The sequence below is a fragment of the Linepithema humile genome, chromosome 1, assembly GCF_040581485.1.
Source record: "Linepithema humile isolate Giens D197 chromosome 1, Lhum_UNIL_v1.0, whole genome shotgun sequence".
NCBI lineage: Eukaryota > Metazoa > Arthropoda > Insecta > Hymenoptera > Formicidae > Linepithema > Linepithema humile.
Window position 1 is genome coordinate 44,569,639 of NC_090128.1, and position 20,714 is coordinate 44,590,352.

Consider the following 20,714-nt stretch of genomic DNA (forward strand, 5'->3'; position numbering starts at 1 on the left):
GCAATAAACTTCCAAGTTTAAAACTGCTTTAGTACGCGTATTTACATCCATTAGAATGAATCGGAATTTGAATTGAACCCATCGCGTAAGTGACATTTTTATTCTGATTAGGCGAACATCAATCGATGTCGTGTGCAATCAACAAACATACCAGCTCTCCCCCAGCCCTATCGGCGAGATAACTCGCGCCGTTCCACAGACACTCGTTCGCGTCCTCCTCCAATTCCAGGAGATTATGCTCCTTGATTGCCGGCAGAGCCGGCGTGTTTGTAGTGGCCGGTTGCTCCTTCCACATTGCGGATTCATTTTGCACAAGATCCTCCGTGGACAGGGAGAAACTCCAATCCTCCAGCTCTGTTCTGTCGTACTCCAATTCGAGCAGGTCTCGATGCTGCTGCGCGCTCCGACTGTCGTCAAGCCTGAAACCCATACGGAGAGCTAATCAGTTTCAGTGCAGTTTCACGTTTCGGTCGCACGTATCAGCAATCTATGGGCTTTAGCGAGAATACGGTTCTTTGTTCCTTCCAATTGCATTGGTGTCGTCAGACACGCAACTGCAGAGCGAATGCGCGCATAAAATACTTCGGAACATAAATTCTAATAATTTAACTATTTATTAAATTCAATAAAGTATATTATTTAATTTAGCCGAGCATGGAAGCGATGCACATACAACTTGATAAAATTGTTGATAAATATTCTCAAAAAAAAAATCAATAACATTGATGAAAGGAAAATTTATATCAACGGGACACACTGTTATTCCACTCGAACACTTGCCTAATCAAGCTTTCATAATCCAGCATTAAATCGCCTATTGAAACATGTGAATGATAGAACCAACCTGAGCCATTGTTGCACATACTCGGCGTCCCAGCCCTCCTCCTCCACCAGCAGTAGGGAGGACGAGCCCATGGGGCTGGGGAGCTTGTACGGCGTGAAATTGGTGGTGGTGGTGAGTTTGAGGCAGAGGTGGCTGTCGGAGAAGCTGCGCATCACGTGCTGATAGGGCAGCAGGTCCTTGGTCGGCGGATAGCTGTGGCGCGGATTGATGCCCACGGTGAGATTCAGAGGTAGAAAGAGAACGTCCGGATCGCCGGCGTCGAGGGCGACGAGCCGCGCGTCCGGCGACACGTCGGCCTCGGTCTCGTCGGTGGCCTCCTTCAGGTCCTCGAGGCCGCGCGCGGACGGCTCCTGCCGCGTGCCCTCGCACTGAACGTCGCTCGACATAGTCGAGTAGCCCTCGTCGCGATTGCCGCTCTCCGGGCTCTCGCTGCCCTCCTCCTCCGACGGTTTTTGCGCTGCAAACGCGATTCAATCAAACAATTCTGAAGAAGATCCGTGTCGCAATGTCTTCTTATATTGCATTGCGTTGTATTATATTTTATTGATTATACAAGCATTATCAAGCGTACAAATGGAATATCGATATTTCAAGAACGAAAAGTTTTAGAATTTAGAAAACTAAAATTGTTTCGAAATCAGCAGTCTAGTGTATAAATTTTTGATTTTTTTGTATTGCAAATTGAATTAAGCATATGTAGACTCCAGAATATAAGGTCATATAATAAATTTATAAAAATACAAAGTTTATAATTGCGACTATTAATATAAAAATTCTGATATCAAAATGTATTTTATTAAAACACGGAACTAAGATCAGAAAGAGTAACGTAATAAAATTTAATAAAAATTCGATGTTGAGTGTAAAATTAAATGCAATTTTATTTAACGTTACGGATATTTGAAAATATTAAATTTGATATATTTAGAGTTCTAGATTGTTCTATCGAGGGGACTAAATATAATTGGGCACGAATTAATTGAATTTTATTTAAATATATTTTCAGTCACACATTTGATACATAAAATGTCTAGCTTTATCTATAATTTAATTACATCTATTTTAATCATTCTTGATTTTACCATGCATGATAAACGCGTCAATCATAGTGAAAGATGTTTAGTACCAAGAGGTCTGCTACGTCGACACTTGGTGCTCGCCATCACGGGTATCTGCAAGTTGAGGGAACGCGGCCTTGAGAGAGGGACCCAGGAAGGGTCCAGGCCCAAAGCGGCGACTAGAGCAGCCGGGCCGGCCTCGAGGATTCCCTGGATCAGTTCGGTCGGGCTTCCAGGACTGGCAGCCTGCGCCAGGATTCCCGATAGCGCTCGGTTCTGAGCCTCAAGCTCTCGTATACGTCTCTGCAGCGCGCCTATTTCCTCCCTGAGACCCTGAAGAGTCAGCCCATTGGCCATCAGTACACTTATCTAATGTGATCTTCGTTGTTTAAGAAGCGCATTAGCGGGTGAGGAAAAGCGTGTTAGCGTGTAGGCTGATTAATTCTTTCAAGATTTCGAGGCGCTTAAAATCGATTTAGAAAAATGTATTTTTCGCTATTCAAATTTTTTATCTTTGCGAATCTTCAAAGAATCAATATTCCCGAATAAAGATTTTTTTGTTTACCAAAACATTTTTATAGGATGCTATAAAACCATATGTAGAAATTTTGCTCATAAATTCTTCAGGCAAGACAATTTTTCTTCCGACGTCAATTTATGTTTAAATAAATCTATCTCAAATTAAATAAGGTATCTGCTCTCAATTCGCAAAAAAAATATAATTAACTCTGAAAAAATCTGACTTATATTATAGAAATTTTTGCATTCTTCATTCTAAATTATTAAAACAATTTCAAGTATAGTTTTCCAGCATCCTGATATGTTGTAGTCTTCGTCACAGAGTACGCGTCTTCGTTGCAGCAGCTGCGGACCCGGAGAGGATGTTAGACGAGAAGAGACATGAAGAGAGAAAGACAGAAAAGGAGGTGTGGTAACGAGAGCATAGCGATGAACCTTTTGGGATAGGAGAGCGCGGACCACCTGGTTGGCGACGTCGTCCAGACACCGCTCGTACTGCCGACGCTGAGCGTCGGCGTCCCGCGCCAGAGTCGCGTGTTCCGTTTCCAGGGTCGCCAGCCGTGCCACCAGCGCGGCGTGCACTTCACCGGCGCATGCTGCCTCCAGACCGCGCAGCTGACCTCGCATCGACTCGTTCTCCAGCTGCAGCTTCGATATCTGCGTTTGGTACTGGTGCACGCGTGCCTGGAAAAAAAGAACGCGCGACACTTGTACGATTGCAGAAATTATTTTACCCGCCTCTGATTACGAGATGCGCTAACGACGCCGAGTTCTCGCCGTTAATAATATTTTATTAACGTGACTGTAATAATATAGCGATTAGCGTAATCCGTTTTGTTATAACGGCGAAAGCGGAAATTATCGCGGCTGTTGTGAGTCTGAAAATTAATAGTAGCGTCTCTAATTAGGACATGTAACAAATGCAGGATAATTATTGTTATAGTACCAGATAATTATTATTACTCTATTAACGTATAATGTAATAATTATTATAACAAATTTATGTTGTATATATTCAACTATTTCGTTTGAAACATTAAACATAACATTAATTATAAAGCCGAATGTATTATTAAAGTAAACAGCAGCTAAAATTAATCTAGAAAATCAAATTACAGTTTCAAAGTATCATTTTTAAAAGCTCACACAATTCGGAAATTCTATTACAAATATTATTATAATATAATAGTTATTTAATATTCTATTATATATATATTAGCTTTAATCAAATAAATATTACAATTATTTAATATAAAGACAATTGAAAACTCATCCATTTTAATTTTTAATGTTTAACGTAATTTTCGATAATAAAATGCGAGGCGTAAATTATTGCCCGACGAGCACTTTTAGCGTGTATTCAGCGTAGTTCTAATCCTATTTAAAGCACATTCGCGATCATAATCTCGATCTTAACTCGACGTGAAAGTAAAAAATTGCGGACCAACGAAGGCCAGGAGTGCTCCATAAATATCCTATGCGTTATAACATGCGTTAGAGCTCAATTCCCGGTGGTCGTTAAAATTAAGCGCTAATGGATTGTTCGATCCCATCAAGCTAAAGTGACTCTCTTGCTCACTTTTTTCTTGGCTCCTGAGTATTAAATATCGAATCGGTCATTATTTAAAAAAAGAAGAGAAATCGGTCGGTCGAGAATCGGAGATTTAAATGTCGCAGACAGCATATTTCCGCAATCATCTTTCATTTATAGAACGGAACAAGGGAATCGTTCTTAAATTATCCATCCTTAACATACCTGAAACATCCGACTATATTTCTTATTCTCATTCTTAAATGGTAGTAATTACGTTGTCGCACTCGTGATGATTGCCATTTGCCTCTTAAATTACCCGTTCACGAGAATACACGTGGAGAACATCCGAGTTGCAGTGACGGAAATGCACGTAATTCTTACGCAAATGCACGAAACACTTATTTAAGAACCCTTAAAAAAACACTATTTCTTTTTCAATTCTATTAATTACTAGAAGTTATATTTAAAAAATTATCTCATTAAGCTGCTTCTATATATAAATAGGAAACATACATAAAAATTTAATTATAGCGAATCTATTTTTTACTTTCTACTCTTTTTAGTTTTATTCTTGAAAATAATGTGTCAAAAAAATATTTTTTACACATTGCATTACATTTGAAAATATTTTCTAAACACTAATTATCAGTCTCCAAATTTTTAAAATATTCTTATTATTCATATTTGCTTTTGTAAATTGTAGAATTGTTAAGTGTTCAGTTTTTAGTATCATCGAATAAAGTTTCGGTTTGCCTTTAGAATCTTTAGAAACCTTAGCCCGCTACTGCGGCGGGCTTCCTTACTTTCATTCTCAAACGGAAGTAATTATGTTGCGGTCCGATTCGTGACGGCTCGCCTCTCTTATTTGCTGTTTGCCTTGAATCCGGACTCGGGCTTTTAAACGACGCAGCGAGTTCATAGCGAGAAAGGAATTGGAAAAGTTCCGACGAGACCGATCGGACTTGCATTGTTTACCGGCAACCACGAGCTTTTCGCGACTCGGGTGCGGTAATAATAACCGGCCGTTATTAGCAGAAAGGCGTTTAACGTTGAATTAGGGCCGCGGAGACCTCTGTCGGGGACAGGGGTGCTAATAGAGGGTGCGTGTGTCTGATTTATAACAGTCGGCCCCCGCTAACACACCCCCGCGTCTCACCGAGCGAGGAAACCAACGATTTTCTGACGTGCCTCGGCCTGGGGTGAGTAAAAATGCAGACCGTCTGCCTTCTGCGAATTCTCGCCGACACGCGTTACCTTTCGATACACGGTGTCTCGAAATTCTCATTCACCTACCACATTCAGCTTTACGCGTGGCAAAGTAATTAAGCATCTAAAAGCTTTAATCCGAGGCCCACTCTTTTACCTAATTTGGAATTTATTAATAAAAGAATAGATGTTAATTTCCATATCGTCTTTCTTGATTTCTCTCGACATTTAAAAATGAGTTTTCACGATCTCCCCAGTTCGATTTTTGGCGTCCCCGATGTCGTTTCATATAATCGGCTATTTTTTGCCGACAGTCACCGATGCGCGAGCAGCAATGGAGGCACACTGGTGCATTCAGACGTAACATTATACACCGCTTCTCGTAGAGATTGCGCGGCTTGTCATTGACAGGCGGCAGCGGCGGGTTGACATTGAACCCGGGGATCGAGTGACGATCGATATTAAACGTTATTTCGTGAGGACGGCAATATAATTCTCTCTCGCTCGTTCCCTCGCCCCCCCCTGCTGCTACTGTCGTTGCGGGGGAAGAGAGGACACCCAGTAGGGTACACGACTCTTTTAGGGGCAAACCGCCCGTGAACGAGATAACGCGCGTGCTGTAAGGATCGGCAGTAAACGTCCGCGTTTACTGTTCCCTCCCTTTATTGCCGGGGCCCTCGCATATACGCGTTTTACGCTGAAAATCATCGCCCGCGAGAGCTTTACGAGACTCGCGAATTGCGGAAAACGAGAGGCAAGCGCGCGTTTATTCGGGAGTTTATCGGCAATTTTTTCGCACAGAATGGCTGCGTCAGTTCTGGAATCGCTTCGCAAATCGCGCATACTGCGGCAATTTACCGTATTAAACTCCGGTGAACCCCAGAGAGCTGACTTGAAATTACGTTGGCCGAGAAAAATATGAGAAAAAATAGAAACGCTCTTTTTCTGAGCGATACATTTTTCATCGATTAAAGAATAACAATAATAGATTGTGAAAAAAATATTTAAACTACAAAAGTCTGCATGAATTTTTGAAGATGTAAGAAAGTTCAATTTTTAATTTCAGTCGTACTTTAATTTACCTGAAAAATCTCGTGCACTCATCACGCAGTCAAGGCAAAAATTAATCAGATTATTTTCTCACAGAAAGGACTAAATTTCCTCAAATAAAGAGGGATCCACATGAATCTTCAACAAAAGCAGCTGAAATGGAGAAATTAGACCGCTCTCATCCTTGATGATATAAGCAGTGTGCGCGAAACGAGACAAAGCTGCCGTGACCGGGCGACGGTACTTGACGTTTAATAATGGGAACCGAGCAAAATTCGGGCTTGTAACAATGGCCGGGACAATTCGGACCGAGCGCTCGCGCTGGTGAAATACAATAAGGGCACGTCGCCGTGGAGGAGAACGGTATTATTGGATAAAGGGAAACCTTTTACGGGACTGTCATCGCCGCGGCGCTCCGGCTTCCACGCAAACCGATCTCCCACGACGATGACACATGTGCGCACCGATTCCCTAAGTACTCGGTTGTTGTCTGATCGCGGATCAACGTCGATTATCTCGTCCGTGTGCCGTCGCTTCATGTGGCATCATGCTGCGCGACATTTGATTGACAAAGAAGGGACAAATCTCGCAGATAAGTCCGCCGCATTTCATTTCAGGATATACGGATGGATTTAGATGAGTACGAAAGGTTGAATCATACATTTCGGCAAACTGTGATACGTCTATTTAGGCGATATTCGTAAATTAAGCGCTACGATAAGCTTTTATATTTAATTTTTCATTTGTAATTGAATAAAATTTGATTGTAACTGTAAAAAATTGTTTGAATAAATTTTGAAGTAACGTAGAGCAAATTATTTAACAATTCACAAGAATCAGACGGTTTTACTTACCTCGTAGGAAAGCGTGAGCGCCGTTTTCTCCTGCTTCAGCTGTTCGGCCCGATGCTTCTGTTGCAGCAGGCTCCGCGACGACTCTTCCATCCTGCAACAACAAATCAAATCCGTCTGCGTGAGGAAGCTCTTGGATTTTAATCCTCGTTGAAAAGATCCTAATTGAATGAGCCATTGAGACCATTCTCGTAGCCTCCTCGGTAGCTTTCCATTGTGCTGTCGGGAAATTTATTTGCTCTCTCGTCGACCTTGCTTTGGCCCGGAAGAGTCTAGCTTTCGACGAAAGTGATTCTCCTCTCCTGAGATAAACTCGTAAAGATCTTCTTTTTTTACTCGCGATTCATTTATTTTTATCTTCGCCACGCAAGATTTTTTAAATTTTAGTTGAAAATCGCTAGATGTCGTAATGCTAAATTCAGAAAATAACTGTGGAACTTAAAATATCCAACTTGTATGATTAAAAAAAAGTCAACGATTATTTCTGACTAAATTTGTTCGTTGGCCATTCTGATTCTGACGATGACGATTCTGAACGTGAAATTCGAGATTTAAACGTTATTAGCCTTCACGAAGATCCGTTCCCGAATACATTTCGTATTCTTGACGCGGCGCCTTTATTTCCTGGGTGTTAAGTTCGTATCTCATTTTACATTATTTACGAAGACACAAATCAAAAGATCGAGATTTTTGTCTGGTGAACACTTCTTCATGCGCAAACGCTCCGCGGGGTTAATGATCTGATTAGGGATGCGAGGGCGCGGCTGAGATATGAAGCCGATTTAAGCTTTTCGAGGGAGGCCGAGCGAGAGGTTGCCACAGCGCTTGGCAACACCCTCCGTCTTCCCATCGAGAAACCCCCCACAGGACAGATATCCTTGCTTATGTCCTTGGCGAAGTAACTTTCGAGCCAGTTACAAGTTTCAATTCGATTGTACTCCATCGACATTTAATAAAAATAAATTCACGAGTCGCGCGGTAAAATCGCGCGATCCGCTCGCTAATTGGATAACTAAAATGTGACGAAATATATAACGAATTAAAAAATTGCTTTATGTAACATTTTTAATATAATTTGCATAAATATTATTTCAATTATACAGCTTGAAGACTCGTATTAACATACCAAAATCAAAATTAATGATATTATAATTTAGTACAGTAAACAATTTATGAAATAATCATTTTTATACTTTCCATTATCGTCAAAATTTTGACGACATTGTAAATTAAAAAAGAAAATAAGGTAGAGGTATTTTAAAATTAGTTGATGCACTAAAACTATTCTTATTATAGCTTGAATATTCAAAACAAACTGCGTAAAAAACTTCACTGTTATTATAAATTTATGCTATTCCTATTATTTAAAATTTTTAATTAAAATTATTGTTGCTTTAAATTGAACTTAAATATTTTTACAGAATTAAGCAAAAATTTTCGGAAAGATCGTGGGACTTGTTTCGTTACTATTCATCGTTTCATTAGACGAAGAAATACGAGAGACTGTGCGAGAGCGCGATCGATCGTCGAAGTAGCGCTCGCAATTGCTGCACCCTAAAAGCAGGGTGTAACTCCCCCAAGTAGCGCTCCCTTGCCTCTTTTCTCTGTTCTCCGGCTTTCTACTTCTCTCTGTTTTCGCTCGGAACACATGGCACGGGCAAGCCGGTCCTCATGATTTACAACTGTTGCTCGGCAAATTCGATTACGATGATTCTGGGGTACCGTGCAGCGTCGAATTGCAAGCGGAAAAACACTCGTTAATTTCACATAGCCGTTCAGGAAGCGTCTAGATCGGCTGATTTTTTTTTTTTGGAAGCCACTAATTCAATTTAATGTTCGTTCGATTATTTATTTGATTACGCTTTTAATTATTTATGCGCTTATCTATTTTATCAAGACACAATTTTTTATATTCTTCATGTTTCTATTGTGTTTTTTTTCTTGTTATTTTTAAATTATAAATATCTCTCTATTTTCCTTTCGCGCAATGTGAATTTTTACCTTCAATTTATTTATATCAGGGCAGTTTCAAAGCAAAAAGATTTTACGTAAGATTTCACATCCGACGTCGAGGGCGACGCGGTTTGGGATTGCGCTGTTATAATTACTGTTTACACGTAGTCGCGTGAGTGACAGCGGCACGCAACGCCCCGACGCACGCACGCATTTCGCAAACTCGGAGCCACCAGAATAAACAGCGATCGACGCACGGCGTTAACGTGATGCGTCCTTTGTGCGTCATTATCATATGGAAATTGTTACACCCACTGGTTTTACACGTGTCCTGCCAGGACGCGATTTCGTCGACACGCGAGAAACTTCACTGTCCGGTTTGTTAGTACATCAGCGCTTGCGACGCGTCGCAACTTCACCCACGAATTAACGTTGTTCTGTGCCTATGTGTTCTTCGAAAACTAACCCCGTAACAACGGCATCGTCCACCAACAGAATGGATAGAGGAGTTAGGCGACACGATTATACGGAACGAAGATTAATTTCCGGCGGAGCGGTTCGACAACCGTTCGCTTTAGCCGCGAAACGACACACATTACTAGCAGATACAATAGTCGCATCGATCTTCGAACATTGCCTCTATGCTTCCACTTTAGCGAAACGCTCACGTTTAAATCGCGTATCCATCTTCTCTCGAATTTATATAATAAAAATATATGACTTTTCTTTTTTATTAATTCCCCTTCGTACTTATTAAATCAATATTTTGACATAAATTTTTTTATCGATATTCAAGAAATCGATTCTTAAAGAATCAATCGCAAAATTTCTTTTCTACCATTAAAATTGTTTGTTATTTACGGTAATTATTTTAATATCTTGAATAAATGATGAATGTCGGCGTTAAATACTTATGAATCGTAGTTTTTAATTATTTACTTGATATGTAACTGATTAAATGTTTTACTATTTACAGCAATAATTTATTAAGCCGACTGAATGAATACATTTCCTGATTGCCTACTGTCTGGGAAGCAAAGCACCAACGTATGTAAATGCACGAGCGGTTCTTTCTTACCTTCCATTCCGTTTCCCGCTTTCGCATGCTCGTACAGCTATTTAGGTTGCATTGTTCCTACGTGTAGTTAATAGGGCTCTCTGTAGCGGCACACCGGTGAAAAGGTTCGGAAAATTCAATTTCGTGTCTGGCTGCGTAGAAATAACGCCGCTCTCTCTCACAAACCGCTCGTAAAAAAGCCGCGTCTAGTACGAGGACCGCATTTTTAATTCCCCGCGATCGCGACTAGATTCCACGAGGCCGCCGTGGGAACAAAAGATCACGTTTAATTGAGCAGTCCATGGTCGGTACTACGTTCCAGTGCCGAAGCCTGGAATTTTAAGCATCGTCTGGTCGGCCGGCCCTTTGAAACTCTGCTGTTATCATGAAATACTTTCGGGGAGTCTACTGTAAAGAAAACACTTGCGTTCCCGATTTATGTCGGCAGGAGCATAAAAAAAAATAATTTCTACAAAGAATTTCTTTATTCGCAAGAATGTACTGCGTTCAGCATCATCACCGGTAATTTTTAATAAGAAATTATATCTTTTAGTAAAAAACAGCCATATATATTTGAAATGAATATCTATAGCGATACAAAATTTATATTAATTTATATTAATTTTAGTATCCATTATTATCAGAGGTTAGGCGATTCTGTGAAGTTAGCTTTACATATATTTTATAAAGAGATTTCCCGAAATTGTACAAATTAATTTCCTCCAATTTAATTGTTTTATTCGTGTTTCAAACGCTCGTTAAACATAATTATATTCCACACTAAAAATGTTTTAACATTTCGTATATTTCGATATACTGCAAGAACTGTAACGCCGAAGTAAGTGTGAGCTATAAAATGCTGAAGTGCCTAATATCACGACTTAACATTTGCCGGGATTAAATCGCGAACGGATGTAAGGGCGTGAGGAATGATGTAAGGGACACAGAGATAAAAGGAAAGGGCGAGGTGAGTAAACGCGTCGCAGTGTGCAACGCGTGATTATTCATTCATGGCGACGGAGAGAACCGTCACGCCGACGTATCCGGCTGGTTGTAATGCATCATGTCGCGTTGCACGCTGTAAAACAGGGATATCAATTTGCCGTACACGCATCGCTCATGCGTGTTACGTGGTGCGCGACGGTGGACGAACCATTTTTTTCCCGGGAGCCGCAGTGTACAGAACGAATAACAGAGCCGGTGTAGATTACGCAAAGACCCTGAAATTTCGTCACGGAAATCCCACATTTGCTCCACTCACTAATCTTACATTTAATCCTAAAATTATTCCTGGAATTCCGGGAGAAAATCATAATAAAACTGTGCGAGAACATCAGTGCGCTAATAATAAAGTCTCAAAAAGTACAACAGAGAAATTCTACATTTGTGGAATTATTTCAGAAACATGTTCCGTCAAGCTCTTTTAACTTTAATCTCACTTTCACTTTCACGCGTACTTTTAATTTAATTTATTTTTTATTTTTAATATATTCTTGATGCACAAAAATATTTTAGAAAAAAGAGAAATCAACAGAAATCTCTTTTAACATTTTAAATTATGTAAAATAAAATATATAACAAAAACGCACACTACGTTGTGTTACAATATAAAATATATTAATCATTCAACAATAATAACTTTTTAAATAAAAACCTCCCTAATATTTTTTCTCAGTCATTCGCAACTCCGAACCACCGTATATATTGTTTTGCAATTCTCTACATTGAGATAGCACATGGTCTGCGATTTCTATTGCCAATTCAGAGTCGATAAGCTGGGGATCGTCGGCCCAGCCAGTTTAATTTCTACGGCGTGTTATTGATCTCTCCGGGAAAAATGTCAGAAGATTCCTCTTTTTCTGTCTGTTCGATAGTACCGAGTCAAAGGACTGCGTTTGAAAGGCTCCCGATCGTGTACTTCGCAAAATCGTTTGGTTTTGACAGAAATGTGTACGAGAGCCCTCCTACGTGACCAACGTGCGCCAATCTATCGAATAATTCGAGAGATAATTCGCGTATATAGTCTCGATGAGAAAGGAATCCATTTAGGTTTGCTAACAACATTTTCCCGAAAAAAATTTCGCGAAATCAATTCGGATGTCATTCACAAATAATAAATTTTTATTATTTCCTGTATGACATCCAAATATATATATATTTATTTGTGAATAAAATTGAGCAAAGCGCTTGGTATTTATAACATTTTTACAAAAATTATTTTTATATTAAATAAATAAAACAAAAATATCATAAATTTAGTATAATTATTTAAAAAAATAATCTGTAACTATTTAATATATAATTTTCAAATCGTGTAATATTATTTTCAAATTCAAACAATATTATTCAAATAAAATAGTATTTCTACTCAAATAATGCTTAAAAAAATATATTCAACATAATAATAAATTTTTATATCATTAATAACTTTTAATATTAAGAAATTTTTTCTTCTTTTAAGATTACAAAAACAATTAAACCTATCAGAGTTAACGAACCTTTTTTTCAGCGCGTATTTTAAACACGTAATATCGCGACGGTGTTTCGATATTCGCAATAATAAATCGGAGCAGGGAAAGTGTCGAAGGTGGAGGGAAGTTATCATTTAGAGGGAGTTGCAGTGTGTTATTGGACGAAAGCCAATATCGATGATTTACCATCAGATTCACTGGTTATTGCGTGGGAAACGCGCGCGGTCTCATTATTTATACGTTACACCGGTATTTTTATATTTATGTATCGCGCGTACGGTCCGCACACAGGAAATAAAGTGCCGCCTGCGCAACCTCCGATGAAATAAACGATTTTCGTGCAACCATGGAAGAGGCGGCGGCAAAGGAACGGTAAGAAATCGATTTCGCATGCTACACGGCGGCCTCGAATTATTAGCGGAAGCTTCATAACTACCGCCGCACTCCTTTTCGCTTTCTACTCGCTTTACTCAGGTGAAAATTAAGAAGCGTTTGAAAAGTAAAACGCTGAACCAGAAAACGGATTCAAATTTTTCTAAAGGAATTTCTAGAAACTTCTCGTTGTAAACGTAATTGTGTTTGCAAAAAATAAAAATTACATTAAAATAATAAACCATTTGCAAGGATTACGAATAAAGCGTTAAAGATCTTAAATAATTAAAAAAAAAAAAAAAACCAAGAGAAGTAATATTTTCAAGTTTAGTCTAATTAATATTTATAACTTCTGCCGTGTTCCTTTTCGGGGGAAAAAAAAATAAAACTCTGAAATCTCTCACCTGGCCAACTCTCTCTGCAGATGATGGACTCTGGCGCGCGCTCTTTCAGCCTCAGCCGTAGCCTCGCGTACCCGAGCTTCGGCCTCCATCCGTTGCCGGCGTTCCCGCTCCACATCTCGTTGCGTGGCCTCCCTCTGCAACAATCCAAACGTTGACATTTATTAATGACGGCCAGATAGACGGGGGGAAAAAACAAAGCAGGGTTGGAACGAGAGCCGGGTAATTAACGCGACGATGGAACGATGGCGATGCAAAATTCAACGCCGGGCGCCAAGCTCGAAAAATCGGCGCCGTTGCGACAGTCGTGAATAATGAATCGGTTATGATGACGTCGATATGAACAATCGTGGAAAAGTATCGCCGGTGTGAGCATAATTGATTAATAGCGGATTTAATAAAGTGTTGCGCAGTGTCGCGCAATGGACACGCCAGTTGTTATGCTATTCGTTGCTTGTTTCATCGGTGGGGGACAATAATTGACTTGTAATTAATCAGCGCGCATTCGTCATAATTTATTCGTGGTAACGTGCGACGACCGGCGCGATTAATAAATCACCGTCAAATTGTTCGTGCTACTCATTTTCCCAATCGGGAAAAGCGATCGAAATAGTCGGCGGGCAATCACCGGAATTTTACGCAGTGATTTCAACCGGCGTAATTGCGGCGAGTTAAATCTTCCGTGCTATGTACAGAAAAGTATTCTGAAATTGGAAATTATTTTCCACGGCATACCGCGGTTTCGTGTACATAAAAAATATACATTTATCAATCTCTTGACGGTATAAATAAATAAATAAACAGTAAGACTTAAGTTATGTAAGCGGTCATTCACTATTTCCAGTAAATTGTTCTTCTGATATTTTATCATCATTTACTTCGACTAACTAATTGAAATAGTTTCCTGAAAGTAACGCGAATGATCCGGATAAATTATTCAAATAAGAAGAGTGGTTCGTACAATTCTTTCTCGAATAGCGCCCAGGTTCGGTTCGTACTAAATCTGAACTTAGCGAAATTTACCGATGGCAATTCGTGATCCTCGCTGGCGAGAACCCGGAATTCAATGGATTGATGGTCGCACACGGGCCGAGAAAAAACGCGCGAGACGATGGCCGAAAAACTCGTCGATCTTCGGATCGGCGCGTCGGCAGCGGGGGGGAATTATTCATGAATTTAAATCGAAGCGCCGCACGCTACATTGATTGCGCCCTTCCGGGATCGCGGGCGACTCCCGGTCGCTGCTCCTCTGCCCACTCTTCGTGCGCCATCAATAATTGTGCTGGACCAATGTGCCGAAAGCAGTATTTCACGCGATTTAACCCGCCGGTAACCGCGGCTATCTAGGGACCGGCCGTAAATTGTCGTTTGTCCCGCCTAGGAAGGACGAAGTTTCGGATGCGGCGCGAGATAATAATGCTCTCAGATTTGCAACGGAGACGATCGGCTTTAGGAAAAAGACAGGTGGTCAGATTTACGTAGATTCTTGGATAAGCCTTCTTAAAATCGTCCAGATACAAATTGTAAAAGCATATTGGCGAAATGCTAGTAAGTATTGTATTAAAATAAAAAACAATAACAGCAATTTTGATACAAGTAATAATTTTGATAGAATGAGAAGTAACGATAAAAGCAATATTTTTTTTAAATTTTATTAAATTGCATCAAACAAATGTAAAATATTACTTTCACAATATTCGCCAAATAAAATTTTGATTAAAATACGAAAATATTTTCATTTTTATCTTTCATACAAAATTTGTCATTTTTCATTTAGAATTTTTATTTTGCACTTGTAAATAAATTATCGCACATGTTAGGTCACAATTCATGCTAGACAATTTACAAAGCAAGAATCAAATTAATAGTGTAATAGTATTCAGTCAAATAAACCATTGAAATTGCAACACAATGCCCATGATTTTAAACACTTTGAACACGCGCCGTGTTCGCACACGTGGCGCGTCGAAAATCGTCGATTTTTTCGTCTCGCCGCGTTTACAATCGAATTCGTAAATATTCTGCCGATATCGTCGCGATCAGGCGGAGGCCCGCCGAAGAAAAGATGTGGGTAAATTCGAAGACGTGGGGAGACCAAAGAAGAGGAGATATCGTGGAATACAATCTGGTAAAAGCCGAGCTGACCGCCACTCGCGCGCGCGGAGGGTTTAAGGAATGGCCGGAGCGGATTTATGGCAGCCTTAAATCCTAACGAACACTCTTAGTTCCCTCCTTTCCCTCCCCCGACGGATTTCCCCCCTCCCGTGACTGCTTTCCATCGAGAATGTCGTATTTGCAAAGTTACTTCTACTTGAAGCGCGATTTCAGCCGTCCTGGAAAAATCGCGAAGGTTTTACGACTCGAATCACGAAGGTGAGCATCGCTTTTGTCGAATTCTATGAGGAGAGATCGTGAGTTTATAAAGTGTCCCTTCTGTCGCTCGAAGAAGGAAAATGCATAGATTTTCCAACTTGCGTGTGAAATGGTACGAGAACTAAAAATTTCTCCTCTTAGAATATATAGTGACTGTAAGTAGGAAAAAAATATAGAAGAGTGATATAAAATTCATGGATTTAAATAAAATAAGTAATTTGAGATTTGCGTGGCTACTTTTTGCTACTAAAAGCAATGATAGATAGAGTTAAAATTGCTATTCAATCAGTTCCCATGAATTTTAATACGCAAATCGTAACGCAATTTATCCGCTGATGTTAAATTTATCCCATTACGACAAAGTGACGTTATGTTACATTAAATCATTCAAATCTAACATAAATTCAAAGATCCCATGATGCAATCTCATCGTTTTACTTGTACATCGCGGCATAACAAGCTCTCAGCCTCATCAAAAATGCCGAATCGAGTCTCGCGCGAGCAAGCTGATATAATCTTCAAAGACACCCCACGGGGAAGCCTACACGCGTGCGTCCGAATAATCCCCCTGCAGCGAGACTACGCACGTGTGCGCGCAGTTTCATTCGGGACACGTGCGGAAAGCTGCAGGAAGATGCGCGAGGAAGTCGCCTAATCAACGGCGTCGGAGAGGGGCCGCATCATCAGGGACCGGCAAATAATTAATGAGCGCCGAAATTCGGAGACCATCGGTCGCGGAAAGCGCTCTTCAATAATTCAGCGCGAGCGAAACGCTCGCCGATCGGCTCTCGACGTCCGTCGCTCCACGCCGAACACGTGGTAAGCGACGTGGTGAGAGAAAGAGAAGGGATGAAGACGGGGGCTGGCGGTTCCGTCGGGAGCACCTTTCACTTCCTCGCCGGATTGATAGCTGGGTCACGTGTCTGCGATCCTCGATGCTCTTCGCGAGCACGCGATAAATCTTTCAAGCCGGCGCCCGCTTTCGCACCTCCGAAGCGCTTCGCCGAGAACCTGCGCTCTTCTCTCCACCCGCATGGAATTACGAGGAAATAACAGAAGAGAGGATTGCGAGGGGGGCGCAGTACAATAAGACGTCTCCGTTCGTTCGCGCGAGAGTGGTTATAGCGGTCGTTACTCCGCGGCGGTTTTACTGCGGAGTCTCTGTTTATGGTGTTGGAATTTCTCGGCCAATAAAAACCGCCGTGAGTTTTACTAGCGACTTTGTTATGGCGCAGCTAGATAAGATTGCAAATAACAATTAAATTTCCTTCGTGATACGCTCTCTTGAAATACAAAATATCCCGTATGCATTATCAGAATTCCGCTTCAGTTATAAATATCAGGTCGTAAATTCTGCCTTAATCAACCGCCGTGGTAAACTTTGACTTTTTGTTGCATGAAAAATAGGTAAAACAGGCCGAGAATAGTAATTATTCGTGATACGTTTTTTTAGTATCACTTTCCATAAAACGTAATTTACTTCATGCGAAATAAAAAAGATCGCGTGTTCGCGCATTAAGTCGGGCGCTCGATATAAATAAAAAATTGAGTTAACCCCATTTAGCGCCGTTATCGTGATTCAGCGCTTGCAGTTTCACCGATAACGAACACGTTTCGGATACAATGCCGTCGCTCGTCACGTGGAACGCGGTTGTTATCAATGCTCGCAGCCGTTGCGCGCCGCCGTTGCATTATATCGCGCAACATAATGCGCTGCGCACTCGTTGCATATCAATAAAACGCGCCAAAAAGTCTCATTCGCTTCATACGTTTGATCGCGTGCGTTGGACGGCGGCAAACGCGAGCGCTTACTATATCCGGTATCTGTAGACCGGGGAATTTCAACAGTCACCTGGTATGCTAAATGCATGTGTATATCGCGTTTGCAGAGCCAACTATGCGTATCGTCGGACATTCGTGCGAGAGATATTGCGACACATTCAGCGTTTAGTGGAAATTTATTTTATTTCAAGAACAAAACGGTTCATGTAACACGTTTGTGAACAACGCTGTTGTAGCCAACAACTTGTCTCGCATAATGTTCATTTTATCTCTTGGTGAAATATTTTCGCAATGTTATGCGAGAGTTTAAAACTAGTTTCTCTTGGCGATGCTATCGCATAATTAAATGCTTGCAATGATTTCGTGATTATCTCCGGATGTTTCTCCGAGTTTTTCTATTTAGATATGAAATTCTTACATTCTTTAGGATACTCGAAAATTGTATGTGTTTGTTGTAATACAAAATACATATAATATTTTTATATTATTTAATGAAATAATTAAACACCGGAATGCTTTCTTCGATGTGAAATTTTAGTCAAATATGCGAATTCGCATTTTCCGCTCGACAAAATCGCAAAGATCATGAACGCGGGCGAAAGTGCGCTTTCAGCGCGCGCGCGAGTGCGTGAATGCTTCATTCATCGGCACCGAAAGATCCCTGTGAATGGCTGTCTCTCACGAGCGCAGATATCCACGGGCAGATACCTGCGAGCGTTTTAATGGCCCGTGAATTTTCTCGTTTGCTTTTTTTTCTTCGTCCACGTGTTTGTCACAATGCCGTTCATTCAGCCTACGGTGCGTACCGTTATTATTCATCGCCCCTATGTATAAACAGTGTCGTTCAGTTATCTGTAGATTTGTATCACCCGCATGACATCTCTATCGACAAAAACTGAAACTATATATTATTTTTATTAATTATATTGCGATTTGCAATAGAATAATTAATAACAATAAATAAGTGAAAATTAAAAAAAGTGATTATCTGTGCAATTTCGCTGTTTCACATAAATCGATTGACTGAAAACTATGCCGTGTCCCGGAAACATCTCGTGGTGCATCTCTGCAATCTTTCGGAAGACACGGTCTCCCCTCGCAAATTACACTCATGCAGTGCACGCATCGGCGAGGAGACAAAAGCCACGCGCGGCTGACGACCCTTTCAAAAAAAAAAAAACTCACCCTGCTCTGCTTAGTGAGATTGGCGCCCATCGGCCGGTGATGATTCTGTGTCGTGGCGCCGACGGCGACGTTGCGACCGGAGACGCCGTCGGCCACGGGACATCCCCCCCGTTCTGAGGGTGCAGAGGGGCCTATCACCCCCCTCGCGCCCGTTCCCCAGCTCGGGTGCACTCGCGCGGCCACCCTGCTGCTGCTCGTCGGGCCCTCCACCGGTCCCTTTATTACGAGTCGCGACGAGCCACCCCTGTACGACAGTCCTCCACCGACACCACCAACACCAATGACGAGATCACCAACACCACCACCACCGTCGCCGCCACCGCCGCCGCCGCTGTTGCCCGTCTTACGGACACTACTACTGTCGCAGTCGTAGTTAGTGTTACGACTATTGCCGTCGCAGCTGCTCTCTCGACCGGCACGACTACCACCGACTATAACTGCACCACCCTTCCTCGTCTCCACCACCCCCGCGTCTTCCTTCGTCGACTCCGACACCTCTGACGGCAGCGCGAGCCGTTCAACGATCTACCAGTCACCCCTTGGAGCGGTGTTGTCGCAGCTGTTAGTAAATCGTCGCAGCTGCCTTGTCTAATTGTGTCCCGGCTCGCGGGAGGATCAGAGCTTTCTCCACTCCGCCGCGCTCTGTGATAAAAAATATTCCTGGGTAATCCTTTCGTTGTTTACCCAACAGTCAAGCTTAATCGTTCTTCTTTCGTCTTTCAAGCCCGTTTGTTTACACCAAGTTTAGCTTCGCCTTCGTCAAACTTCTACTAAATTGTGTCCGTTCAAGTGTCCGGTCTTCAAGTTTGCCGCAGCTAATCGCAGGATCGCGTTTACATCTAAAGTCTCTCGAAGCAGTCCTTAGAAGATACGTACAAAAGATATATCACGATTTTTCGAGGTAGAGGATTCCGTGGCCCGCATCCCCGCAGGACTAAGGCAACGCTTCCCGGCGATCGAAATTCACCGCGCATCAAGGAGAGACGTTATAGACTGCAACTCTTCAGCGTCGACGTTGGGTCGATCGTTGCCGCGAGTCGAGGAGCATTCCCGTCATCGTTCTCAGGAGAGTCCGCCGTCACTCTCGTCCTTCTCGTCCTCGTCAACTTCCACTCCGCACTTCACCGCCGGACATATCCTCCGCCTCCTCCGTTTTTGTCATCCGAATCGCGCGACGCCGACACGCATCCTCGTGTTCGCCGCCGAGTATGCCGAGTAACAGCAAACGATCCACGTCGTTGTCGTCGTCGTCGAGAGGAGCACGAAGAGCCACGTCGCGCCGCGACGCTTTCCGACCGACTGACGAACCCGTCGCCGTCGTCGATTAACCGGCCGGCGACGACCTTCCTCTCTTCGCCCCCTTCGTCGGCTCTGACTCACTACTTGCAACCCTCGTGAGCGTCGACCTCGCGCATGAGCACAACCCGCGCCCGCTTATACCGTTCGTACGTTGGCCGCGTGCGGCCGACCAGAGGACCTCAGGCACGTTTGCGCGCTAAGTCGCGTCGTCGTCGTGCCGAGCCGAACGTGGCTGGTGTGCGAAATTTTCGCGCGAGGGGGGAAAGCCGGATGACGAAGATGTAGAACGTGCATGAAGCGGTCAGAACGAAAACGAGATTTTTGGGGATTGCAAAATTTCCGAGGAATGTAGGCAGATTTTCGAGGAAGTAATGTAAAAAAACCCGAGTCGAAATTTAGCGTCTCTTTTAATGCTCATACAGCCTATATAAACCTATTTTTACGGAATTAGAACCTAGAACTCCTCTTTTAAAACTTGATCTCCTATAATTTGATGTTGAAATACTACTTTAAACCTATAGAGCCTCACAAAATAGATTGTATTACTGCGAGAACTCCTCCATTAAACCTCGAACTTTTATCTAGTATATATATATATACTAGATAAATTCGACCTATAAAAGTTATTATAATGTTTAATCATAAAGAAAAATATTTAATTCGTTGCATTTCCAACTTTTATTAATATTGATACCTTTCCGTTTCCTTCTTCAAAATAGTGATATGATATCTGAAAAAGATTCAGCGCAAAAAAATTTT

The 20,714-nt window shown here is 41.8% G+C and overlaps 1 protein-coding gene across 10 annotated transcripts in view; it reads right to left on the minus strand.

The window, feature by feature from the left end:
* The window catches only part of LOC105669778 (nuclear mitotic apparatus protein 1-like), a 235,651-nt gene that overhangs the window by 8,454 nt on the left and 206,483 nt on the right, over window positions 1–20,714 (minus strand). For 8 of the 10 annotated variants that reach the window (XR_010887826.1, XM_067346996.1, XM_067346905.1 and 5 more), the window contains 6 exons: window positions 13,320–13,453; window positions 7,066–7,156; window positions 2,857–3,105; window positions 1,971–2,235; window positions 845–1,301; window positions 152–419 (listed from right to left, as the gene is read on the minus strand). Coding sequence is in view for 9 of the 10 variants with exons in the window: in XM_067346996.1 (XP_067203097.1) it covers window positions 152–419; window positions 845–1,301; window positions 1,971–2,235; window positions 2,857–3,105; window positions 7,066–7,156; window positions 13,320–13,453 (1,464 nt within the window). In the remaining variant the exon portion in view is untranslated. Of the gene's footprint in view, window positions 1–151; window positions 420–844; window positions 1,302–1,970; window positions 2,236–2,856; window positions 3,106–7,065; window positions 7,157–13,319; window positions 13,454–18,656; window positions 20,002–20,714 lie in introns of those variants that run through there. The other 2 variants (XM_067347141.1, XM_012362895.2) reach the window with 2 other exon arrangements.